At 36.5% G+C, this 26,642-nt stretch overlaps 1 protein-coding gene across 3 annotated transcripts in view; it reads right to left on the bottom strand.

The window, feature by feature from the left end:
* Nucleotides 1-26,642, bottom strand: part of ANO4 (anoctamin 4) — a 405,598-nt gene that overhangs the window by 191,693 nt on the left and 187,263 nt on the right. For 2 of the 3 annotated variants that reach the window (XM_011934758.1, XM_011934750.1), the window contains one exon: nucleotides 12,105-12,209. The exons of the other annotated variant lie outside the window; for it this stretch is intronic. In XM_011934758.1, coding sequence (XP_011790148.1) covers nucleotides 12,105-12,209 — 105 coding nt within the window. The remainder of the gene's footprint in view (nucleotides 1-12,104; nucleotides 12,210-26,642) is intronic. 3 annotated transcript variants of the gene reach the window in all.

The following is a 26,642-nucleotide window of genomic DNA, read 5'->3' as shown; positions in this document are numbered from 1 at the left end:
TCCTAAGCAAAAAGAACAAAACCGGAGGCATCATGCTATCTGACTTCAAACTGTACTATAAGGCTACAGTAACCAAAACAGCATGATACTGGTACCAAAACAGAGATATAGACCAATGGAACAGAACAGAGTCCTCAAAAATAACACCACACATCTACAACCATCTGATCTTTGATAAACCTGACAAAAATAAGAAATGCAGAAAGGATTCCCTATTTAATAAACAGTGCTGGGGAAACTGGCTAGCCATATGTAGAAAGCTGAAACTGGATCCCTTCCTTATACCTTACACAAAAATTAATACAAGATGGATTAAAGACTTAAATGTTGGACCTAAAACCATAAAAGTCCTAGAAGAAAACCTAGGCAATACCATTCAGGACAAAGGCATGGGCAAGGACTTCATGACTAAAACACCAAAAGCAATGGCGAATAAAGCCAAAATTGACAAATGGGATCTAATTAAACTAAAGAGCTTCTGCACGGCAAAAGAAACTACCATCAGAGTGAACAGGCAACCTACAGAATGGGAGAAAAATTTTGCAATCTACCCATCTAACAAAGGGCTAATGTCCAGAATCTATAAAGAACTCAATCAAATTTACAAGAAAAAAACAACCCCATCAAAAAGTGGGCAAAGGATATGAACAGACACTTCTCAAAATAAGACACTTATGCAGCCAACAGACACATGAAAAAATGTTCATCATCACTGGTCATGAGAGAAATGCAAATCAAAACCACAATGAGATATCATCTCACACCAGTTAGAATGGCAATCATTAAAAAGTCAGGAAACAACAGATGCTGGAGAGGATGTGGAGAAATAGGAATGCTTTTACACTGTTGGTGGGAGTCTAACCTAGTTCAACCATTGTGGAAGACAGTGTGGCGATTCCTCAAGGATCTAGAACTAGATGTACCATATGACCCAGCCATCCCACTACTGGGTATATACCCAAAGGATTATAAATCATGCTGCTATAAAGACACATGCACACGTATGTTTATTGCGGCACTATTCACAATAGCAAAGACTTGGAACCAACCCAAATGCCCACCAATGATACACTGGATTAAGAAAACGTGGCACATATACACCATAGAATATTATGCAGCCATAAAAAAAAGATGAGTTCATGTCCTTTGCAGGGACATGGATGAAGCTGAAAACCATCATTCTCAGCAAATGATCACAAGGACAGAAAACCAGACACCACATGTTCTCACTCATGGGTGGGAATTGAACAATGAGATCACTTGGACACAGGGCGGGGAACATCACACACCGGGGCCTGCTGAGAGGTGGGGGTCTAGGGGAGGGACAGCATTAGGAGAAATACCTAATGTAAATGATGAGTTGATGGGTGCAACAAACCAACATGGCACATGTATACCTATGTATCAAACCTGCACGTTGTGTACATGTGCCCTAGAACTTAAAGTATAATTTTTTAAAAAATGGAAAAAAAAGAATGACAAGAAGGAGAGAAAATTCAAAACTATTATGCAACTCAAGTAACAGATCTGCAATTCATTCAGACCCAGGAAGGGTGTGTGAACAGAATTAGGCAGCACAGACTGGTCAGGGCAGGTGTATACCATGCATTTGGGAAGGCAAGGGAGATACTCAAATGATTCCCTATTGCAAAGATTAGAAGCTAAGCCTAAAAAACGACTTGGGAACAAAACAACAAGGACTCACATTATAAGTGAAAAACGAGGATCAAGGACCTTAAATTGCCTGGGAGACCAAAAATCAGCTAAAGAGTCTGAGTAAAGCATCAAACTCAGAGATTTATGAGGGCTGGCTCTGTTTATATCATTCCAGGATGGAGGCAGAGCAGAAAAGTCAGGGGAGGACCAGCAGGTAGGCAGATGGTGGTGATCTTTACATGATGAAAAGGTGAATTTACTTTGGCAATACTGAATCTACTAATCAAATCAAACATTTGCAATTATTTCAATTATTCCTCTAGTGAAAATCATTTGAGATGTTAGCTATTGTTAATTCCCTATGGATAAGAGATCACAAATATATTGCAAGGATTCAAATAAATGAACAAATTAATTAATGAATTATTTTCTGTCATTTGTTCATTGAACCAAGATTTAGAGTTAAGTGCTGGACATGACATGAGTGGGAAGCCCTCACACTTCCAGGCAAGAGAACAAAGCTTGGGAATCAATGCTATAAAGGCAATGAAAAAAAAAACAAAAAAAAAGGTAAGTGTATTTTAGAAATAGCCTAGAAGACAGTAAGAAATACGACCAAAAAAATTCAAAGACTCTGATTCATTGCTGTTTGCTTTACTTCTCTCCTATTTTCCAAATGTAGCAAAATAACCCCACCTTGATATTACAGTATAGAAGTACTTTAATCTCAGAAATTTCATATGGAGAAAAAAGAAGGTGAAATTACAGGTCATTGAAGAAGACACCAAGAGGGCTTTGCAGCGTAATCCAAGTATCTATATTTATTCTCCAGAGCACCAGTTCGTTATACTATTTTTGTCCTAAGTTCAAAGTTATTGCATGTGATACTCAGAATTCTCAAGGGATTACATACTAACCTCAAAGTATCACTTAAAAAAAAAGAACGCCTCCAGGAATATTTTAGAAGGCAAAAAATTGTTTATATCTCAATTTTAACACTTACCAGATTGTTTTATAACAAGTCCATCTCCATGTCTTTAGACTAAGGTCCCTTTAAGGTGAAGAGCTAAGGTAGCTCCAATTTGGCATAAGGGCTACCAAGTAGGAGACACTCAATATGCATTTTAAGATAAATAAAAGCTAATTGTAGGAGTATACCAATTTCTAGTTTTTTCTTATTCTGATTACCTTAGTAAGATGGCTTGAAAATGTCTACTTCTCTCTTAGAATCACAGCGATTAAATATGAAGGAAGTGGGAAGGGAGACAAAGATAGGGATTACAGTTTATTGACAGCCTGCTGTGTGTTAATGATTTTCAGGTCTATTTTCTCATTTCATTCTCAAAACAACCTATGAGACAAGTATTATGATAAAGAAGCCAAGTTCAGAAATGCTAAGTGTAGCCATGCAGCGAATAAGTGACAAAGATGAATTTTCATCCACTTCAGACCCCGAATCCATGCCAATTCTAGCTGGCTTTTATTTTTGTGGGCAGCATTCTACTGTTCTTAAATCATGTTTGGCTTTTAAGAATGGGAAGTCATTTAACTACCAAGCAATTTTCTTGTTGCCGTTTCAACATTTATCTGAATAAAGCTAGACTTTATATCTGTAGCCTGACAGCTCTGACAACTTTCTAAAATTTAACAAATAGATCCATTATTGTTTTAAAAAATTCAGGGAAATACAAAGACACTATACAACTTTGAATACCTTAGGCTGGGGTTTTAAGAACTAGACACTATTTAGCATGTATATGACACGAGCAAGACCAAGACTCTCTAGATGCTCATTACTCTTCAAAGGCATCTTGACAGCATTCCTAAGGCAAAGGCTGCCTGGTTTAGCAATGAGAAAAAAGGGGGTTTAAGTTTAAAAACTCAAAATAAATAAATAAAGCAATTAGAAAGGACATAATGCTTCCTTCACTGGTTTTACTCCCTTCTAATAGGCCAGCAGTTTTCAATCTCTGTTCTCTGGAACCCTACTGCCCTTTTGAGGAGTTTCAGGGGCCATGCAGAGGACAGAGAGACAACTGAGTGGGCAAGGCTCACCTTCTACCCCTATCTATACCAAACAACTCAGTTTCTGTTTTGTATATTGAAGTTATCTGTTGATCATATACTGAGGAAGAAACACATTTTACTGCTTCTACAAAAGTTTAGAAACTTTTGCTAGTGTGTTCTGGCAACAATTAAATGGTGTGTTGACATCTCCCTAAAGAAAACCTGGGGTTCTAGTTATTACAGACATGACAGCAGGTACCTTCCTTCTGCCACAGAAAATTATTGAGATTTAAAATATGCCTCTGCAAACAAACAAAAAGTCATGAGATTAAAAAAATATATTAATTTAAAACTAATTTCTATATGGAACTGGCATAAAAACAGACACACAGATCAGTGGAACAGAACAGAGAACCAAAAAACAAATCCATACATCTATAGTAAATTCATTTTTGACAATGGTGCCTAGAACATGCATTGCAGAAAGGACAGTCTCTTCAAGTGATGCTGGGAAAACTGGATATCCATACGCAGAAATGAAACTAGACCCCTATCTCTCACCATATACAAAAATCAAATCCAAAATGGATTAAAGACTTAAATCTAAGGCCTCACACTAAGAAACTACTAAAAGGAAACAGTAGAGAAACTCTCCAGAGCATTGGACTGGGAAAAGACTTCCCCAAGCACAGGCAACCAAAGCAAAAATGGACAAATGGGATCTCATCAAGTTAAAAAGCTTCTGCACAGCAAAGGAAACAATCAACAAAGTGAAGAGACAACCCACAGATTGGGAGAAAATATTTGCAAACTATCCATCTGACAAGGGATTAATAACCAGAATATATAAGGAGCTCAAACAACTCTAGAGGAAAAACATCTAATAATCCAAATAAAAATGGGCAAAATGTCTGAATAAGACATTTCTTAGAAGGAGACATACAAATGGCAAACAGGCACATAAAAAGGTGCTCAACATCACTGATCATCAGAGAAATGCAGATAAAAACTACAATGAGATATCTCATTGTAAAATGTTCAGATTTCATAATGAGATGTCATTTCATTGTAAAATAAAGTTGGAAATCAGGGCTCACCTCAGCTGAAATGGCTTTTATCTAAAAGGCAGGCAATAACAACTGCTAGCAAGGATGTGGAGAAGAGGGAACCCTCACACACTGTTGGTGGGAATGTAAATCAGTACAACCACTATGAAGAACAGTTTGGAGGTTCCTGAAAAAACTAAAAATAGAACTTCCATATGATCCAGCAATTCCTCTTCTGGGTATATACCCCAAAGAAAGGAAATCAGTATACTAGCTCTCTGTACTCTCATGTTTACTGCAGCACTATTCACAATAGCCAAGATTTGGAAGGAACTTAAGTGTCCATCAACAGATGTACAGGTAAAGAAAATGGCGGTATATATACACAACGCAGTACTATTCAGTTATAAAAATATGAGATCCTGTCACTTGCAACAATATGGATGGAACTGGAGGTCATTATGCTAAGTGAAATAAGCCAGGCACAGAAAGACAAATTTTGTATGTTCTTATTTGTGGGAGCAAAAAATTAAAAACAATTGAACTCATGGAAATAGAGAGTAGAATGGTGGTTACCAGAGGCTGGGAAGAGTAGTAGAACGGAAGAGAGGTGTGCATGGTTAATGGGTACAAAAATATAATTAGATAGAAAGAATAAGATCTAGTATTTGATAGCACAACAGGGTAACTAGAGTCAATAATAACTTATTGTACATTTAAAACTAAAATTATAATTGGATTGTTTGTAACACAAAGAAAGAATGGATGTTTGAGGTGGTGGATACCCCCAGTTACACTGATGTGATTATTACACATTGCACGCCTGTATCAAAATATTTCATGTGCCTCACAAATATATACACCTACTATGTACCCACCAAAATTAAAAATTAAAATATAAAAGATGTCATTGTCATTGCCTGACTCAATAATGGCAATGTTTATAAAACAGCACAGATGATGGTACTGTATGTACCCCCAGCACACTGCAGTGGGGTTGAGATCATTACTCGTTTCTGATTTAGCATATTTGCTAAGAAGAGCTTCTCTTACTACTGCTTCATTGTAAAGAAAAGGTAGACGCCTTGGTTACTTCTATAGCAAGGTAAATAATGATGATGGCACCTCTTATAGTCCTGGGAATGATATTTAGAGAAGAACTGTGTGCCTAATTCAATCTTTGCTCATTTGTTAGCCTTGGCGACTTTTTCATAACATAAAGTGAGGTCATTCATGCTCTGCATAAAAGATCCTTCAAGTCTACTGACCATAATTTCACCTTCTTTGGAAAGAGCATGAGCTTTGGATTCAGGCAGACCTGAGTTCAAATGCCAGCCCTTCCACTTGTTAGCTATTAGATTGGGATATTTAACTTATTAAAGCTTTAATTTCTTTATCTTCTAAATATGGAAATACAATTTCCCAGACAGGATGAATGATTGAGGAATAAAGACAAAGGTGGCAGCCAACACTTATACACCCCTGACTGTGTACCAGGCACTATCTTAAAGGCTTTATATAGATGTACTATTACTATTTTCCTTTTACAGATGTGGAAATTAAGGCAAAGAGAGTTTAAGACTAAAATAACATAGGTAAAAGGTCAGCCAGAAAATTGCCAGAAAAGACAACCTGCTCAATATATGCCAGCCCCCCGCTCACCCCCATACCCACATACCCTGCCATCTGCTCCTCTGAAATGGCATGACCGTGCAGGTTAAAAATAAAATTGGAAATCTAAAGAATTAGATTCAAAGTGACTCACTCAGTGTCACTGAGAAATGATTCAGTCTCCTCAGCCACGACAGCACACACCACCCCTAATGTAGGCACAGCCATATGATTATGTAGACACACGTGCAAGCACAAACAGTCCACAGGATAACAACGATCCCACAATCCTTGTAACTCCTCAGTTCTCATTGCAAACACTATCTTGTGCCCTCTTTCCTTCATCAGAACCTGATGGAATGCAACACAATCATGTCTTTCAGGGTATGGATGCCACTCAAGAGTGTCCCTACAGTCTATACCCCGATATGCTGGGAATCAAGAAAGGAAAAACTAGGAACAAAACAAGAGGGGTGGGCAACAAATGGTGGGGGCATGAATGGTCTCTTAAAAGGGCTGGGCATTGAAAATAATTTAAAGCAAGAATGAAAAAGTTCAGTGTAACTTTTGAATAATATGCTTCATAGTAGCTAGCTAATATAATAAATGCTCATATACATACACACATACATATGCCTGATTCATGAACTGCAGAGCTTTAAGACATGATTCTCAATCAAATTTCAGAAGGAAATATTTTTAAATGCTTACCTCTTAAAATGTTCAGATTTGAAAACTTTGGTGATTAAAAAAGCAGTGTTTTTCTTTTTGCTTGTTTGTTTTGTTACAATAGATGCTACTGTACATAAGATTTGAGTAGGCACCCCACACCTTAAACCACGGATGGAGGGTTTGAATCTTACTGGATGAACTCAAGAGTAGGAATTGCATATTGCATTGTAATATTGTTATCATTGCATCAAACTAAATCTATCTCCAAGTTCCTATTCCACTGGCTTCGTGGACAATTTAATTTCAGTTATTGCTGACACTTCCACTTTCCTGCCTCATGTATCCAGAACTGTGCTAAGGTCCTAGGAGTTTTGTAGAGAGCAGAACATTTAAAGAGACCAGTCAGGTGTCCAAGATACACTGGTTACCACTGAGCTGCCCACTTTTCAAGTCTCCAGTGACTCCACACATTCACTCAGTCACTAACAAATATTAGTAAGCACCTACCACACTCCATGCTGTGTTCAAGGCACTGGAGATAAAACAAAGAAACAGGAGGATGAGACTGCCCCCTTCCCAGAGACTCCTAAGTTCCTTTCTCAGGCTAGGAACTCTCTGTGTGACTGACAGTTCATGTGGCTCCCATGCAGTCTCCCAGGCAAGCAACATAGCCATTCCCTCCCTTTCCATTCACCCTACCAAAAGCCTGGCTCCCTCTACAGGGCAACTCTCTTGCAATTTCTTCTTCCAATGGAGCATCAGTCTTGGAAGCTCAGGCTTTCAGAAAACAAAAGGCAGGAACTTTAAGTAACACAAAACTCTGCTGAAACAAAGGAGTTCAAGGGACCTGGCTACCATCTTGGAATGGAGAGTGAAGGGTGAGAGGGTGAGAATAGAGAGGAGGGGACAAATAACATCAAGGAAAAGAAACACACATACACACACACACACACACACACACACACACACCCTTGTTATACTTTCACATGTAAACACCTTTTCCTAAAAAGCAATCAAGTTGTTTTCGTATTGAACACCAAAACAAGATGTGATCTGAAAATGATTTTATTTTTCACAAATTAGACTTTGTGCCAAACATTCACCACTGCCTTAAGGTATTATGCCTAGCACAGTATCTGACACATGACAGGCGAGATGGATGGATGATTAAAATAACTCTTTTCTTTTTTATAAGCTGTACATCTAATATGGAGGATCTGAAAAACCACTTGAGAATGGCCAGCCACTCTGAGACATCTTTAGAATAGATGAGGCTATACTTAGGGTATGCACACTAAAAGATAAAATATTGTCAATGTATTTTACAATGCAGAAGCATGGTGGTGATATTCTTGCATCAAGATGTGAAAATATAATACAATTTTAAAAATACAAAGTAGTTCATTTTTCATAATCATTTTTATTTAATTTAGTATTTAGCAGAACAAGGACTAACATACAATTAAAAATTGACTGTATCCCATAGAAACCATATATCCTTGGGGAGCTATATTCAGGTTTTTCACCTTTAAAATGAAGAAAATCTTATCCATTATTATTTAGGGTTAAGATTGAAAAGAGATACTTTGGGAAAACACCATCATGGCTGGTCTACCCCAGACACTCAAGAAATGTTTGAAACACACACAAATACACACATGTAAGCATACACACATGCACTTCTAGCTTGATATTGAAGGTCTCATATATATGTGTGTGTGTATATATGTATGTATATATGTGTATATATGTATGTATATATAGTGCATACACATATATATAGTCACAACATTTGAAGAAAAAAGTGAAAATTTTCCATCATCTTGTTAATCTTAACAAAAAGGAGAGGAATTAGACGGATATTCAGAATTCCACATTCTTTTTTTATTATTATTATTATACTTTAAGCTCTGTAGTACATGTGCAGAACGTGCAGGTTTGTTACATAGGTATACACGTGCCATGGTGGTTTGCTGCACCCATCAACCCATCATCTGCATTAGGTATTTCTCCTAATGCTAGCCCTCCCCCAGGCCCCCACCCTTTGACAGGACATGGATGATGCTGGAAACCATCATTTTCAGCAAACTAACACAAGAACAGAAAACCAAACATTGCATATTCTCACTCATAAGTGGGAGTTGAACAATGAGAACACATGGACACAGGGAGGGGAACATCACACACTGGGGCCAGTTGTAGAATTCTATATTCTTTACATACTTAATGATGGTCTCTCAAAGCTTTCCAGAAATGCTAATCTAAGGCACAGTCCCTTAAAGTACCAAGCTACCTATTTTTATGCTTGGAGATTTCCATGAACTGGCTAAAAATTTCGATCATATTTGGAACCTAGATAGAGACTGAATGGCCCCAAATCTTTCCTTCCAGAAATGACCCAGCCCATGTGGGCAGCTTCTCAAGTCTAATTAGCACAAAACTTGTTTGCAATAAGAAAATAAATTAGTTCCAAAGCAGTAGAAAATGCATAAACTTATAAAGGGCTGGATTTGCATTTTAAAGTCAAGTAACATTTCCTTTTTTTTCTGTTAAGCACTCATAAATTTATACTCCTGTACCTGTTCATAGAGAGGTCACCCTTCTAAACTACAGAACAGTTAACATCAGATACAAACATGTCTTTACTAAGATCTGGTAATAAAAATTACTATAAAAATAGTACCTTACTAACCTTAAGTTCATTTTGATGTAAGTTCATTTTAGCTCCCCCTCCTTAAATGTAAGTTCATCTCTAGCACTTGCATGGAAGCTGACTTTTATCATTTATTGAAAAAAATTTAAACTCTTTGAGCACTGTACGACCTATCATCTTTCAAATCAAGTGAAGTAATTACATAATTTTATAACTTTCCACGAAAAGTTATTTTCTCTCCAACGTCTAATAATTTGATTTTTATTCTCCTGTGGTTATTTTTTCTCTTTTATTCATTAGTGTAATATAAAGGGATTGCTCAACCAGAATAAATAGCTCGTCCCCTATATTCTTTGCTAAAAACATTTCTTTTAAAAGTAGCATCATCTTCAGTTTCAGGATCCTTCACCTCAATGTGTTTAATTCCTGTACTGAGCATATTCATGAAGGAATTAAATGAAGGAACAAACAGTCATCACTGTAGTCTGGTCTCCATTATTATCATGTTCCCTTGTCACTTAATTTCTCCCACTCTCAGTTGTTCCATTTGTAAGGTGGAGGTAATAATTTTCTCATAAGGTCAAGAGGACAGTATAATGATAAATGGGGATAACTAAAAAAGCATAAAATTATTCATAAGAAAAGTAACAAGAAAATGCAACGTCCCTAGGCATGGGCAAGGACTTCATGACTAAAACATCACAAGCAATGGCAACAAACGCCAAAATCGACAAATGGGATATAACTAAAGAGCTTCTGTACGGCAAAAGAAACTACCATCAGAGTGAACAGGCAACCTACAGAATGGGAGAAAATTTCTGCAATCTACCCATCTGACAAAGGGCTAATATCCAGAACCTACCTTTGTAGGTTCTGAAACCTACACATGAAAAATGCCCATCATCATTGGCCAGCAGAGAAATGCAAATCAAAACCACAATGAGATACCATCTAATACCAGTTAGAATGGCAATCATTAAAAAGTCAGGAAACAACAGATGCTGGAGAGGATGTGAAGAAATAGGAACACTTTTACACTGTTGGTGGGAGTATAAATTAGTTCAACCATTGTGGAAGACGGTCTGGCAATTCCTCAAGCATCTAGAACTAGAAATACCATTTGACCCAGCCATCCAATTACTGGGCATATATCCAAAGGATTATAAATCATGCTACTATAAAGATACATGCACATGTATGTTTATTGTGGCACTATTCACAATAGCAAAGACTTGGAACCAACCCAAATATCCATCAATGATAGACTGGATTAAGAAAATGTGGCACATATACACCATGGAATAATATGCAGCCATAAAAAATGATGAGTTCATGCCCTTTGCAGGGACTTGGAAGAAGCTGGAAGCCATCACTCTTAGCAAATGATCACAAGGATGGAAAAGCAAACACTGCATGTTCTCATTCATAGGTGGGAAATGAACAATGAGATCATTTGGACACAGAGCAGGGAACATTACACCCGGGAGCCTGTCGTGGGCATCGGGGGATGGTGGAGGGATAGCATTAGGAGACATATCTAATATAAATGATGAGTTGATGGGTGCAGCAAACCAACATGGCACATGTATACCTATGTATCAAACCTGTACATTGTGCACATGTACACTAGAACTTAAAGTATAATAATAATAATAAAAGAAAATACAGTGTCCCAAAACTAGAATTATGAAAAAAATGCAATGGTTGTTTATGCAATGTTCTTCACATCAAAATCCCTCAAATCCCACGAGATAAATTATTTGATCTTAAAAGAGGAGCTTCATCATCTAGAATTAGGGCTCTGATAATGAAATATCAACGGTAATGACTTAGTATGAGACACCGCATCACCCATCCTCAATGCTAAATATTTAACTTGAGTAAATGTGCTGATTCTGATAAAATTCTGAGTGAAAGCTGTAAAACAGAAGTAAAATACTCAAAGAAGAGCAAACCTTGATTACTCAAAATGCTTAGAAAATGAGGGTTCACTTCTTGCATGCAGCCAATCATCAATGACTCCAGATACTCATTTTGCAGAAGTAGTTCCTGATTTCACTTTGCTCCATCAACATTTCCCTCTTATGACTTCCATTTGAGCAGAGGAATTGTATTTTGGTTTCTTAAAGGTTTTTCTTTGATTATGATTAATTAAGAAATCTAAAAATTTACAATACTTCAAGGTTTACTATTATAACATGAAATACAATATGCAGAATTGAAAATTCCACTATAGCTTTTGAAAAATTCCACTATTATGTGATTTAATTTCACAAATTAAATCTCACTTTCACTATCTCTTCTAGTCTCAAAATTATATTGCACAGTATCTCTTTCAAGACATAATTTTGTTAATATTTTTTAAAGCTTGGCATCTAAGGTTTCTAGTTTATTACCCCTCCCAAGTATTATAATAGTTTCTTCTCTCACGGAGAATTTAAAATTTGAGTGAAACTTACTTTCTTGTATTGCATTAAGAATCTCTGAAAAGTCCACATCACTCTTTGGCCCGTCAGGTAGTATTTGCATATCCAGCTGGTAGCCTTGCAAATCCACACCTCCTTCTAGAGAAATGAAAGATATTCATGGAGTTTGCACTGGTTATCAGAGAGTCTGTCATTAGGGTCCCAAGGAGAAGCTATGTCAAAATCCAAAGTGAACAGCTAGCTGGTTTGCCAATGATCCTCCTTCTTAGACAAAGGGCTTTAAAAAAAAAAAAAAAGGAACATACACAAGCCATTTGCATTGTAGGGGACCAAAAAGTTTCACTTGTATTTCCAATGCAAAAATAAGGCAACTAGTTTTTTACAAGGATACATACTTCATAGTATTTACTGATAATTCCCTACGTAAAAAAAATAGAACATAGCCTCTACCTAAGGGTATTTAAAATTATTTTCAGCTTCCACATGGATTAAATGTGACATTAACACAAACACTTTAAGATATCATCTTATTATAATAATTCATTCTTAAGTATGGAAATTAAACCTCCCTGATTCATCATTTATTTTTCAACTGTATCTGAATTTGAAAATGTATTCTATGAAGCAATTAAGCCTCTTGTTCTAGGTTTGTCTGATATATTTTTGGCATGTCCTAAAGAAAGAAAGTTTTTATGCTGCTCCATACACCTACAGAACATTTAAGGAAGTCAAAGAAACCAAGGTACCAAAAAGTAGCTTTATCATAAACAATAAACCTTCTAAACCTTCTAAAAGCTTCTTAAAGTAATCAGCAAGAATGTCTCCAATTTGAGGAGTCGGCCAGGGCTAAAAAGTCAATGCTAAAATAAACAGCCTGATGCCTAAAACAGAACATGCCCTAGCTTCCAGTTTTTTTGTAGAAATAATCCTCTCTTAAGCCTAGGAGGTATATTCAGCCTTATACAAAGTTTCAGTTACATTCCTAAAGCTCAAGAATAAGATAACTCACAGCCTCACACGAATGCTTATTCTAGGAATAAAACATCTAAAGGTAATTTAATATTCTATTATAGTTAACAGAAAATAAGCCTTGGGAGGGCAGGGACTTTGCCTGCATGCTATAACCCAAGCACTTAGAACAGGACCTAGCACAAAGTATATTCTCAACAAAGTAGATTCTCAGGCTGAACGAATGAATGAGGCTATGCAGTAATTACAAAACCAAAACAGTAGAGCTAAGAGCAATGCTATAAGCTCAGATTCTGGAGTCAGAGAGACCAGCGTTGAAATTCTTATTAGGTAATGCTAAACCTCTCTAAATTTTAGTTTCCTCCTTTATGAAACACGGATGACGATAACAGCCTCGCAGAGCAGCCACGAGTATTAAATGAGATAATGCACAAAAACCTTAGTTGTCACGTAGTCAGCACTCAATAAATAGCAGCCACAGGTATTACTATTGTCATCCATAATAATAAGCAACACTGCATTTATATAGAGACAGACTACATATTGAACAACATGAATAATGAAAATGAAGTCATAAGTCCGTTCCTTGAGACCCCAGTATGCATTTCGGTGACTGTCAGGAACTGTTGTTTAACATTCCAGTCACGGCAGTGAACTTTTCAGATGCACTAATGCAGCTGCCTCATTGCAAAGTCTGAAGCTACCTATGAGAGAGTTGCTTAGGACAGACAAACATGCCTTCCTGCTGGTCCAGAATTAAAATGGGTTATTTGCCTTTTTCTTCCATGGCCAGTTACTTCAAATGGGTAAAGAAAAGTTCTGATGCTTTTCAGTCTCAACTAGGGCTAGTCAGCTTTGTTCTATTTGATGGCCAAAGACCTCATAATTACAACAATGACAAGAAAAATAACAAGAATATTCAATATCACTCTGGCTCTGGGTTATGTACTTTATGATATCATGTAGTCTTTAATCTTGAAAAGAAGGTGCGATGCAATGGAGTAATTTGCCCAAAGTCACACAGCTACTAAAGTGTAAAGATGTAATCACAATCCATGCTTTTCACTAGTCTTTAAAATCACCCATATCCAAGCAGTCACAAACACAGGCTGTTGGAGATAAGAGAACTGGATTTGCCAAATAAATCCAACATAATCCAATAAAATGATCCTGTGTTCTAATACTTCAGATCAAGACAAAACCCATTACATAAGCTAAAAAAAAAAGTGACTTCCTAAATAGAAACCCAATAGACAGGGGCTCATAAACTCAGGTAGAAGTAGCTATGACTGCTAGATAACTAGAATTTTTAATAACAAAGATCACAAAAACCTCTGATAATTTTTTTAAACATGAGAGGACAGTATAGAAGTATAAGACACAAAAGAAGCACCATAAAGGAGGCATATAGGTCTTTAAATTCTGTCTTCAAAGAATATTTAATGATGTAGGAAAATGCTTGTTTATAATGAAAAAGTGAGGAAAACCAATACAAAAATATAGATAGATTAGATAGATACATAGATAGGTAGGTAGGTACATAGATAGATAGATAGATACATACATACATACATAGGCAGAGACATGTCCCAAGTACAGTCATGTCTCACTTAACGATAGGACACTTTCTGAGAAATGCATCGGTAGGAGATTTCACCATTGTGCAAACATTGTAGAGTGTACTTACACAAACCTAGTTGGTATAGCCTACCACATACTTAGATTACATGGTGTAGCCTATTGCTCCTAAGCTACAAACCTGTACAGCATGTTACTGTACTGAATACAGTTACCTAATACAGTTACCTACTGTAACTGTAATAAAATGGTATTTGAATATCTAAACATAGAAAAGGTACAGTGAAAATAGAGTATGAAAGATAAAAAATGGTCTCTCTGTATAGGGCACTTACCATGAATGGAGCTTGCAGGAATGGAAGTTGCTCTGAATGAGTCATTGAGTGGTGAGTGAATGTGAAGGCCTAAAATACTATTGCACATTACTAGACTTTATAAACACTGTACACTTAGGCTACATTAAATTTATTTTAAAATGTTTCTTTCTTCAATAATAAATTAATCTTACGGTAAGTTTTTACTTTGTAACCTTTTAGATTTTTTTTAACTTTTGACTCTTTTGTGATAACACTAAGCCTAAAACACAAATGCATTTTATAGCTCCAAAAAAAATTTTTTCTTTATATCCTTATTCTGTAAATGTTTTACTACATTTTAAACTTAAAAACTTTTTAAAAACTCTTTTTGTGAGAAATGAAGATACAAACACACACATTAGCCCAGGCCTACTCAAGGTCAGGATTATCAACATCACTTGTTCCACTGGAACATCTTAGAGGCAATAGCATGAATGGAGCTCTCACCTCCCGTGATATAAATGCTCTCTTCTGGAATACCTCCTAAAGGACCTGCCTGAGGCTATCTTACAGTTAACTTTTTTTTAAATCAGTAAAAGGAGTATACTTTAAAATAACAATAAAAAGTAGAGTATATAAGCCAGTAACATAGTAGTTTATTATTACTGTCAAGTATTATATACTGTAAATAATTGTATGTGCTATATTTTTATACAATTGGCAGCACAGTAGGTTTGTTTACACCAGAATCACCACAAACATGTGAGTAACGTATTGCACAGCTGCGCTACCACTAGGCAACAGGAATTTTTCAGCTCCAGTATAATCTTATTGGGACCACCATGGTTTATGTGGTCCATTACTGATGAAAAAGTCATCATGCAGTGCATGACTGCATACTAAAAAACATACCCATTTATATGACTAGAAAAATATAACAGGAAGAAAATACTCAAAATAGGTACAGAAGTTATCTCTCAGCTGTGAAATTATGGGTAGATTTTGTTTTATACTTTAGCTTTTTTATGGTTTTCACAATGAGAATACAAACTTTTTTTGAGACAAAGTCTCACTTTATCACCTAGGCTGGAGTGCAGTGTTGTGAACACAGCTTACTGCAACCTCAACCTCCTAGGCTTGAGCAATTTTCCCACCTCAGCTCCAAGCAGCCAAGGGCTACAGGTGCACACCACCATGCCTGGCTAATTTTGGTATTTTGTATAGAGACAGGGTTTTTCCATGTTTCCCAGGCTGATTTTAAACTCTTGACCACAAGTGATCCGCCTGCCTCAGCCTGCTGGGGATTACAGGCGTGAACCATTGCACCTGCCCTTAGTATAAAACATTTTATAACTTTAAAGACTTGTAAAAATTCAAGAGTGGGATAGCAGAGGTTAATAATTATTTAGAGTTCAGGATTTAAGACTGAAAACAAAGATTGCAGATATTAAACCGTAGATGGTAAATATCCAATTTAATATAACAGATTTTCTAAATTCATGTAATTTTTTATTTTTGTAATTAATTAATTTTTTGTTTGTTTTGGAGACGGAGTCTTGCTCTGTCACCCAGGCTGGAGTACAGTGGCGTGATCTCAGCTCACTGCAAGCTCCGCCTCCCGGGTTCACGCCATTCTCTTGCCTCAGCCTCCTAGGTAGCTGGGACTACAGGCACCTGCCACCGCGCCCGGCTAACTTTTTGTATTTTTAGTAGAGCCGGGGTTTCACCATGTTAGCCAGGATGGTCTCGATCTCCCGACCTCGTGATCTGCCTGCCTCGGCCTCCCAAAGTGCTGGGATTACAGGCGTGAGCCACCGCGCCTGGCCATGTAATTTTTTAAAATGTGTAAACCAAATAGCTTCAAAATGCAACATTCTCTTCATGCTAAATATTATGATCACACATAGAATCCCCCAAATATAAGGTATTTTTCTGTCTCTGCTCTAGAAGAAATACAGAATACTCTTCACAGAGTATAATGTAATGGTCTGGAACTTCTGACAATAAGCTGTTCATTAAGTCTAACACCACAAAGGAGAGGGAGCTGTAAAACAAGGACTTTTGTAAGCTTTCCTAAATGGAGAGTGATCAGTGTATCAATGCATCTTCAAAGATGACAATCTCCACCTTTAACTTAGAATGCCCAAGTGAAAGAGACTAAATGACTTCAGTGTAGAAAAATGTACTATGTCTACTTTGTACTTCTGATTTTATTTGTTACTCATATAGCTTTTTGTTATGATTGTTAAAAAACTAAGAATCTGAGTTCTTTGCCATAGCCACAGATATCTTGGACTTCGGGTCAGAACACAAAGATCTGAAAAACTAGGCAAGATGGTAAAGATACTATTCTCTTGCCTCAGCCTCCTGAGTAGCTGGGACTACAGGCACCCACCACCGCGCCCAGCTAACTTGTTGTATTTTTCAAACTGAAGATTCTTTAAAATACAGCCCCACTGGGCATCAGGAATTAACATGCAATTAAGTACAATCCTAAGGAAACTAAACAAATAAATTAAAGAGGGAAGTTAAGAAGATCCCTAAAGATGTGGAAACACATTGAACAATTAAAAAAAAAAACCAAGAATAGCTACAAAATCCATGTGATCTCCATTTTGTCTCTAAGTTTCCCCACATGTTATGGATAGAAGTGATTATACTCAATACTTAATTGTGATTCTGTAACCTTGGTAACAGCACTTACATTTAATAAAAAGTCGTTAGCTGGACAAGCAATATTTTAAAAATTCATTCTGTACCTAGCTTACAGTTAGGCATTATTTTATTTATTTATTTATTTATTTAGACAGTCACACTCTGTCACCCAGACTGGAGTTCAATGATTCAATTGCAGCTCACTGCACCCTCAACCTCCAGGGCACCAAAGCACTTTTATACAAGAGAAACAACAACAAAAAAAATGAGTTCCAAACATAAGTTTCTTGATTAGCAAATATGTCACATAGCTCTTTATATTTTGAACTCACATAGCTGTTTATATTTTGTCTTTTCTACCGTATATGTTTTCTATGAAAAATGAGGTAAAGTACCTAGCATAGTATGAAGCAGACAAAGAAAATGTAAGTTCCTAGTTTTTCCATATCTAGATTTCTTCCTCATTGCTAGCACCCTCAACTACACAGTAACACATTGAAGCCTGGGATCAAACTGCATCCCCGTTTTATCTCCTATAAAACCTAGAACAAGGCCTTGAACATATTAGTTGTTCAGTTAATGCTCTTTCACTGCAATTTCACATTATGAATAACAATAATGAATATAAACTAAAAAGATGATCCAATTTTTTTAGTCTACAATTTAAAGAATCTCGATAGGTTATCAGTAGATTACTGTGAAGGACATATTATAGATCATAACTTTTTGCCTTTACAGTAAAATCTTGTTAAATTTTATCTAATAATAAACAAAATCTCAAAGTACCAAAGGGCTTATAATAAAAACCAACAGCTACCCTTTTTGCAATCTCTATTCTTTTCCTCAGTGGAAACAGGACTTTTAAGAGTCTCTGTTGGATCCTTTTATGTGTGTGTCCCATTGTTGCATGATTTTCCAATTTTATATACTATATATGGTTTTTCTGCTGTGACACACGACAATATAACTTACATTACTGCCACTCTCCACTTGCCCTCCACTCACTCACCAAATCACTATTCTTAGTAATTTCATTAGATTGCCTTAGTTTAGTTACTTTAAATAAATCACTTAAAATTCCTTTCCTTGTTCAATCAATTATAGACATATCTCATACGTGTAAATTAACACAAGTGATCAAAAAAGGAGATACTGGCACTAAACTAACCCGGATTTGAATGCTACTTTTATGTGACCTTCACTCATTAAATAATAAACTCAATAAGCCTTATCTTTCTCATTGAAAATATGGGAAACTAAAATTTTTGGAGGCTTTAGTATAAATTGTAGACATTATACACAAAAAATTTGGCCCATCATGTTAGATCAAGATGCTTCACTACAAATTTTATATGATATTCATTCTCTGCAAAATGAGGGACTATTCCAGGTTTGGGGACTAGGCTAAATAAAAACAATTCCACTTTAAAAGTCTTGTAATTTGGGACTTGGAATAGTTACTTCATATTGAAACCAAAATAAAGGAAAGTCTGACAAATCAGTTCTTACCCTCCCCATGTCACAGAAAAGATAGGGAGTGTGTAAAGTAGACTTAAGAGGATAAATGATATTTGCTATAATAACTTCATAATAACTGTTGCTAGAGCTGAGCTTCTGTCTACATTCTATTTATACTCTACAAATAAAAATTGGTAGTTCCTGTCCTGAGAGGTGTATTTAATACAAATCCTCAAACACAGCATTTTTTTATAGAATAAGTAGCAGTGATATTTCAAAACTTGAGCTACATATCTAAAATAAATCCTCACATGTAATATTTTTGGACTTAAGAGGCTGCAAAGACCCCATTTTCTAAACGGAGAGTTTTGTATTGAACTCCCCATAGGTGAATTCTGCATTCCTATGACAATGTTAAGATGGAGAATAGTGTCAAGAAAGGAGGAAGGGCTGGGTATGGTGGCTCACACCTGTAACCCCAGAGCTGCAGGAGGCTGAGCCAGGAGGACTGCATGAGACCAGAAGTTCAAGACCTACCTGAGCAATATAGCAAGACCTCCATCTCTAAAAAAAATAAAATAAAATTAGCTGGGCATATTGGTGCATACCTGTAATCCCGTCTACTTGGGAGACTGAAGCGGGAGGATCACTTGAGCCCAGGAGTTTGAGGCTGAAGTGAGCTATGATCATGCCACCGCACTCCAGCCTGGGTAACAGAGTCCTTGTCTCTCAAAAAAATAAAAATATAAAAGAAGGGAGGGAGGTCCATTCTGTCCTTACAGACTTTGCTGGCATCAGCCAGTGTTCAAGATAAGTCTTTGAAGAAGAGAGTAAGGAAATGAGTTCAGCTCTTCTGGAGAATCTGAAATTGGAAACCATAGATTCACATGTAGGAAATGCTACTGGTTCTGAAAAAAAAAGTTCCATCTTTTTTTTTTTAACATTATTTGTACTACTTACCAAAATCCTTTTTTTGTGTGTGGCATAAACTAAAAAAGATTCACAATAGAAGATGCTTCATAAGTGTAACAAATATACATGTCATTTTATTAGTATTGTGTAAAACTATAAATCTGATGATGTTGTAAGTTCATTCTTTCACAGAAGAAAGCTTGGCTCATATTAGCAGGACTAAACATATTGATTCACTCACACTAGTCACTATAAGGCTAAAGCTATTCCCTCAAATGATTAATGCTAAGTAGTCCTAATGGCCAAGTTCTTTACTGGGTCCTGATGGGAGAACCACATTTGGCTAACAGTAGGCAGATATTTCTGAGGTCTAAAAAGGAAATAATAATTCTACTGCTTTGGCCAGTAATGGCTTTCCTTCGGCAGAATTGCTTCCATGTTTTCCAGGATTGGTGGGATCATGATCTCCTGAGTTATAATGCATCCCTTCACTAAAAGTTCCCACGATGGCCTGGAAGTCAGAATTGCAAGGCTTCAAACAGCAGAAAGGATTGGTGAATCACACAGGCAGAATTCTGTGGTATCTCCCAATTTCCTAGATGCTGAGGTCTGTTGTGACGACAAGGACTCTTGCAGATGAGAAGAGACAAACTCAGCATTATAGAACAGAAACGGTGCAATTTTCAGCCTCCCTAAATGTTGTTAACTCTTTTGTCTTGAATGATAAGTCTTCATACATAAAGGGCTTGAGATGAATGTGAGAAGGAATATTGCCCTTGCAAAACGACAATCTTCAAAAAAGCTAGGACTCCGCCCCTCTTGTGCATCAGCCTGTCAGCTCAAATTCAGACAATCAACCCCAGTAAAAGCCCACTATTAACTGACTATCCACCATGGAAGGGCTTAGGTTTTAAATCTCAACTCTACTAGTTATAGTTGTATGATCCTGAGCTAAATGGTTAAAGCACCCCATCCCATCTTCAGTGGATATATTCCAAGACCCCCAGTGGATATCTGAAACTGTCGATAGTACTGAACCCTATATATATATAGATATATAGATATATATATGTGGGTGTGTGTATGTATATGCTTTTTTCCTATACATACATACCTATAATAAAATTTAATCTTTAAATTAGGAACAATAAGAGATTGACAACAATAACTAATAACAAAATAGAACAATTATAACAATAATGGTAAAATAGAACAATTTCTCTCTGTCTTTCTCTCAGAATTCTTATTGTAACTGAAATAATGAAAAACAAAGTTATGGATAAGGGGCGCATTGCTGTACTTAAATCTCTGCAAGCTTCTAAAATATAAAATTATTTGAAATAGCCTCAGGCAGAAGAAGCAGTTTTAAATTCCACAAAACACAATGCTCTTTTCCAGAAATTAATCATTTGCTTTTCTTTGTGGCTGCCTTTTTATGGCTCTTCTTCATTCACTTTCTGTGCTCAAAAGGTTGTAAAATGATTTTTCAGAAAATTCCCTCTAAATGCATCCTATAGATCAAAATGTGTATGTATATGTCCCTCAGTAAAATGAAAAGCAAATGCAAATAAGAGAAGAATGTGGTATGTATTTTTAGAAAAAAAATAATTTTGTTACTCAGCAAATGATAGCAAGGAACACAGATACCAATGCCCACATTTGCCAAGGACCAAAATAGCTTGTTTTCCTAAGCACCCCCACCTATTGACTAAACTCACATCACACATCTAAAAAAACCCACTTAAAGAGGAAGAGATTCAAATGAAGGATAATTAGTGTTATTTCTAAACCACAGCACTAACTGTTCTGAAAGCCACCACGTTCACCTTCAATGCAATGAGAAATAAAACAGAAGTCCAAAGTAGCCCTTGCCACTTTTTCCATACAATTTTATCTTCCAGCCACCCCTAAAATCCATTCACAAATAGGAAGACTGATTATCTCATCCATGCTTCAGTTCTGTTCAAGAGAGCAGCCAGGTTCCTTAGATCCTATAAGCAAACCTCAGCCACACTTCTCAATAAAGTGTCAATTTTCAGAAAAGGGGATAGAAAGCCCCCAAAATTTCACTCTCAACTAACACTCATCTTCAAGAAAAAAAGTTGACAACATGGAAAAAACCCCCAGAATAACTTTTTTTTTTTTTTTTTTTTGAGATGGAGTCTCGCTCTGTCACACAGGCTGGAGTGCAGTGGCACAATCTCAGCTCACTGCCACCTCTGTCTTTCAGATTCAAGCGATTCTCCTGCCTCAGCATTTTTTTTCTTTTTTCTTTTTGACAGAGTCTTGCTCTGTTACCTGGGCTGGAGTGCAGTGGCGCGATCTCGGCTCACTGCAACCTCTACCTCCCAGGTTCAAGCGATTCTCCTGCCTCAGCCTTCCTAGTAGCTGGGATTACAAGCCTGCACTACAATGTCTGATTAATTTATGTATTTTTAGTAAACACGGGGTTTCACCATGTTGGCCAGGCTGGTCTCAAACTCCTGACCTCAAGTGATCTGCCCACCTCAGCCTCCCAAAGTGCTGGGATTACAGGCATGAGCCACTGCATCCAACCCCATAAGAAATTAAATACCTGGGTTTTAGTCGGGGTCTGTCAATTGCTAATTTTGTACTTTTGAGTTAGTAACTTCACTTCCTGTGCCATAGTAAAATAGGCGTAATTCCACCTCACAGGCTGCTATGAGGATTAAATGAAGTGCAGAAGAAAAATTTGTGAAAGCCCTTTGGAAACAACAGAATTGTCAAGTAAATGTAGGGTTGTAGTATCATGATTGTTATCATTCTAAAGATTGGCCATATATTTATCTTTTCCTTATTTTTGTTTCCCTAAAGCATGAGTTTATCTTGACTCTTGGCAGAACTAGGGACAAGTCTCTCTTGGCTGTCCTTCTTCTTTTAAAAGTCTCTCCTTAATGGTCCTCTCCTCTCCCTCTTCCCACAGCCTCTGGTACTACTCTTTAAAGGGAGAAACAGGAGATGGTCTGTTCCCTAACTTGAGACCAGGCCTTGACATTGGTTCCAGAAAGTAATCTTTGAAACTCAGGGAAATAGGAATGAATTTTATTATAACAGAATCACAAAAAAGGGAGGATGAAAAAACAAAAGTCCAGAGCATAGTAGACCAAAAAGAGAAGCTACAAAGTGGAACATCACTTAGATGGAAAGAAATAATAAACTGTGAAGGTGATTACATATGCATTCAACAGAACCTAACTGGTCCCTTCTTCAGTATGGTTTTCTTATGCTAAGGTTTGAGCTAGTGCAGGGTTTTTAATTTAAATTTTCTAAGGCTTTTTTATGCTAATTTACTAGAAATGTTTCTGCCAAGTTGTCTGAAGAAGAAAGTAATAGCACATTAAATGAGAGAATAAGAACACTTGAGCTAGAATCTTGCCTTCACCATTTACTGGCTGTACAACCTTAAGCAAGGTACTTACCCTTCTTCATGCCTTAGTTTCCCCACCCATAAAATAAGGAAAATAGCACGAGAATATTATAGGAATTAAATGAGATAATGAATAAAAATAGTTTAACAGTTTTTGAGGTTGGGAATATGGTAGTGAGCTTAATATATTGTAGCTATAATTTTATTATTATCAAACTATGCATTTAATGCCTAAGTATACAGACAGTACTAATCATTCTAGCCTTCTGGAAACAACAAAATCCTAATGTTTCTCTCCCGGAAAAATCAATGTATCCTAACATTTAAATACTAGATAGATTCATAGGGAACAATAATCATGCATAAATGCGGAAAGGGCCATAGGTTTTAAAAAGTGAGATAAAAGAAACTGTATTAGAAATTACTTGGGAATGACACATATCGGCAAAACATTATTTTACAAATTCTAAATGAGACTAAAGGACATATTCTGTGATTAATGACACTTCTCTAGGATTGTATGATGGGCCTAACAGATAAGGAAAAAGCAATAGAAGAAGTATTTTAGATTTCAGAAAGCTTCCAATTCTATTTTATATCGCATAGTCATTAGCTGGGATAATTTGAGCTATATCCACTAAGCTTTATAGTTTCAAACTAAAAAAACCCAAAATCAGTGCCTCTGTTTACTATGCTCTTGACTCTTAAATTATAGTCCCAAACCTAGTACTATTTACCACTTACATTATTGGTCCATAAAGGAAGCAGAAAATAATCTTCATTAATTATGAGTGTCTAAAGGGTAAGATCAAAATGAAATCGATAAACAGGAGAAAGAATTGAAACAATCAGTAGGAAAGAGAAACCATACAAATACGTGATGAAGATGAATGGCTTCTGTAATTTTACAGCATAATGGGAGACCATCTTTTTGGTATTCTAGCACAAATTAACAGGGAAACTGCTAAATGAAGTGGTGACTGAGATAACAAGGATTCTAGGGGCATAGGTACTTTCAGGGTTATGAATTTTGCTTATCATGATGGTGACAAGAAAAATGATTTCTTTATTTATCAACCATTTATTACTGAACACCAAGTATGTGCCAAAAATCAAACTGGACATTCTACACGAATTATTTAATTGCCATAATGAGGCTATGTAGGTTTGCCAGATAAAATACATTAAAACACACAATGTCCTGCTAAATCTGAATTTCAAACAAACAATATAATTTTTTATTATGTGTGTCGTATGCAATATTTGGGACATACTTTCAAAACTACTTGTTTATCTGAAATTTAAATTTAATTGGGAACACTGTATTTAATTTGGCCATCCTAATACTATAAGGTAGGTATTAATTTCTTCATTTTACTGATGTATAAACTAAGATTCAGAGAAATTAAGTAATTTGTCCAAGGCTGTAATAGCCATCAGGTGACATATCTAGCTTTTAAACACTTCACGATAAAGCTTGCTTTCAGAACCAGTATAATGCACTGTTCCTATCATTATGCTCTTTCCTGCATATAAATGGTCATGCCTCTTCCTCCTGTTGAAATCTTAGTTGGCCTTCAAAGTCAAATTGGTAGACCACGTGTCTTATGAGTCTTTCTAAATTATCTTCAGCACAATAAGGTTATCCTCCCATAACCTTATTTATTTCTCTGTTCTAGCCCTTAATACAGTTTGACTTTTATCAGAGCAGCTTAAGCACATGTCCCTGTAGCGGGCATTCTTCCACATAGAGTTGTTTCCTAACATCACCTCTACTTCCTTTTGGTGAAGTCCCTCTCCCTCACTGTGTGTAGTCAAGGTGGCAAAAGAAATCAAGGGGTCCTACCCTCCCACGATGAAGGCTGAAGGGAGAGGTCTTCTGTCCTATCGTTTGTCTCATGACTGTCTATCCAACCAAGGGAAAGGTGCACAGCCAACAGAACTGTCCTCCTAAATCTTCAAAACACGAGCCAAACGATGCAAAACTAGAAAAACTGGTAAGAATTCAGTCATTCTAGATTGTCAAATGGAAGATATTCTATTTTAATCAAATAGTTATTCTTGATTTCTCTATTCCTTTTCCAAGGCTGGCTCTTTAGGTTTTCCATCCACATTCTTCAAATTTAAATTCCTTCTTTGGATTAAATGATTAGTTTCTCTTGTTGGTTACAAACAACCCTGATTGATTGCCTCTTGGACATGACTGAGAGCCTTAAGACCCATATTTAATAGAGTTCTGCACCATTTCAAAATGCTCCAAGGAGGGCATCTTCCCAATAAATGCTTGTTAGTAAACAGTAGGCACTCAGAAATGTTTGTAAACTCAAAGGGGGATAAACAAACTGAAATTGTTCAGGCAGATGGAACAGAAAATCTACAAGACTCCCAAATTCTCTCTTTTTGTACTTAGTAACCAGTCTGAGTGGGCCTTAGAGAGCACTTTGGGAACAGGGATTATTAACTTTGTAAAAAATAGATGGATGACTTAATAGGCCTCAATATGACTAAATTGCCCAAGCTGCTTCTAAGATCTATGACTCACTGCAAATAAGAAACTCAGTTTGAGAGCACTTCCATAATCTCCCAACAGAGAACTATGATGCATTTGTGCAAGTACACTAAAAATAAATGGAATGGAACTGAAATCATATGCTACCTTGCCAGAATAATATAAGTTTTAAAAATACTTTTTTAAATAACAAGTTTCTAATTGTAACTTAATATATTTTTTCTTAATTATAATTCTAGGCTAGAGGATTGGCTTTATTTATATTTTCAACCAATACTCGACTTATGTAGGGTTTAAGGATCTATGAAAATGATAGGTAGATAAGTAAAGTGATTTTTTTTGTTTTGTTTTGTTTTTGCTTTTTTTTGAGGTGGAGTTTCACTTTTGTTGCCCAGGCTGGAGTGCAGTGGTGCGATCTTGGCACACCACAACCTCCGCCTCCTGAGTTCAAGTGATTCTCCTGCCTCAGTCTCCTGAGTAGCTGGGATTACAGGCATGCACCACCACGCCCAGCTAATTTTGTATTCTTATTAAAGACAGGGTTTCTCCATGTTGGTTAGGCTGGTCTCGAACTCCCGACCTCAGGTGATCCACCTGCCTTGGCCTCCCAAAGTGCTGGGATTATAGGTGTGAGCCACCATACCTGTCCAAGTGACGTATTTTTAAGGTGAGGGAAGATACTTGAGATATTAAGTCACAATGTGGGCTGAATTAGCCCACGTTGATAAAACACCATTAGGATATATCTTAATAACATTTATTTAATTGTATTATAGTAATATCAACACAGGATATCAATTAAAGGA

This window comes from Colobus angolensis, unplaced genomic scaffold, assembly GCF_000951035.1.
Source record: "Colobus angolensis palliatus isolate OR3802 unplaced genomic scaffold, Cang.pa_1.0 Scaffold10, whole genome shotgun sequence".
Taxonomy (NCBI): Eukaryota; Metazoa; Chordata; class Mammalia; order Primates; family Cercopithecidae; genus Colobus; species Colobus angolensis.
This window is presented reverse-complemented; position numbering and strand designations above follow the sequence as displayed.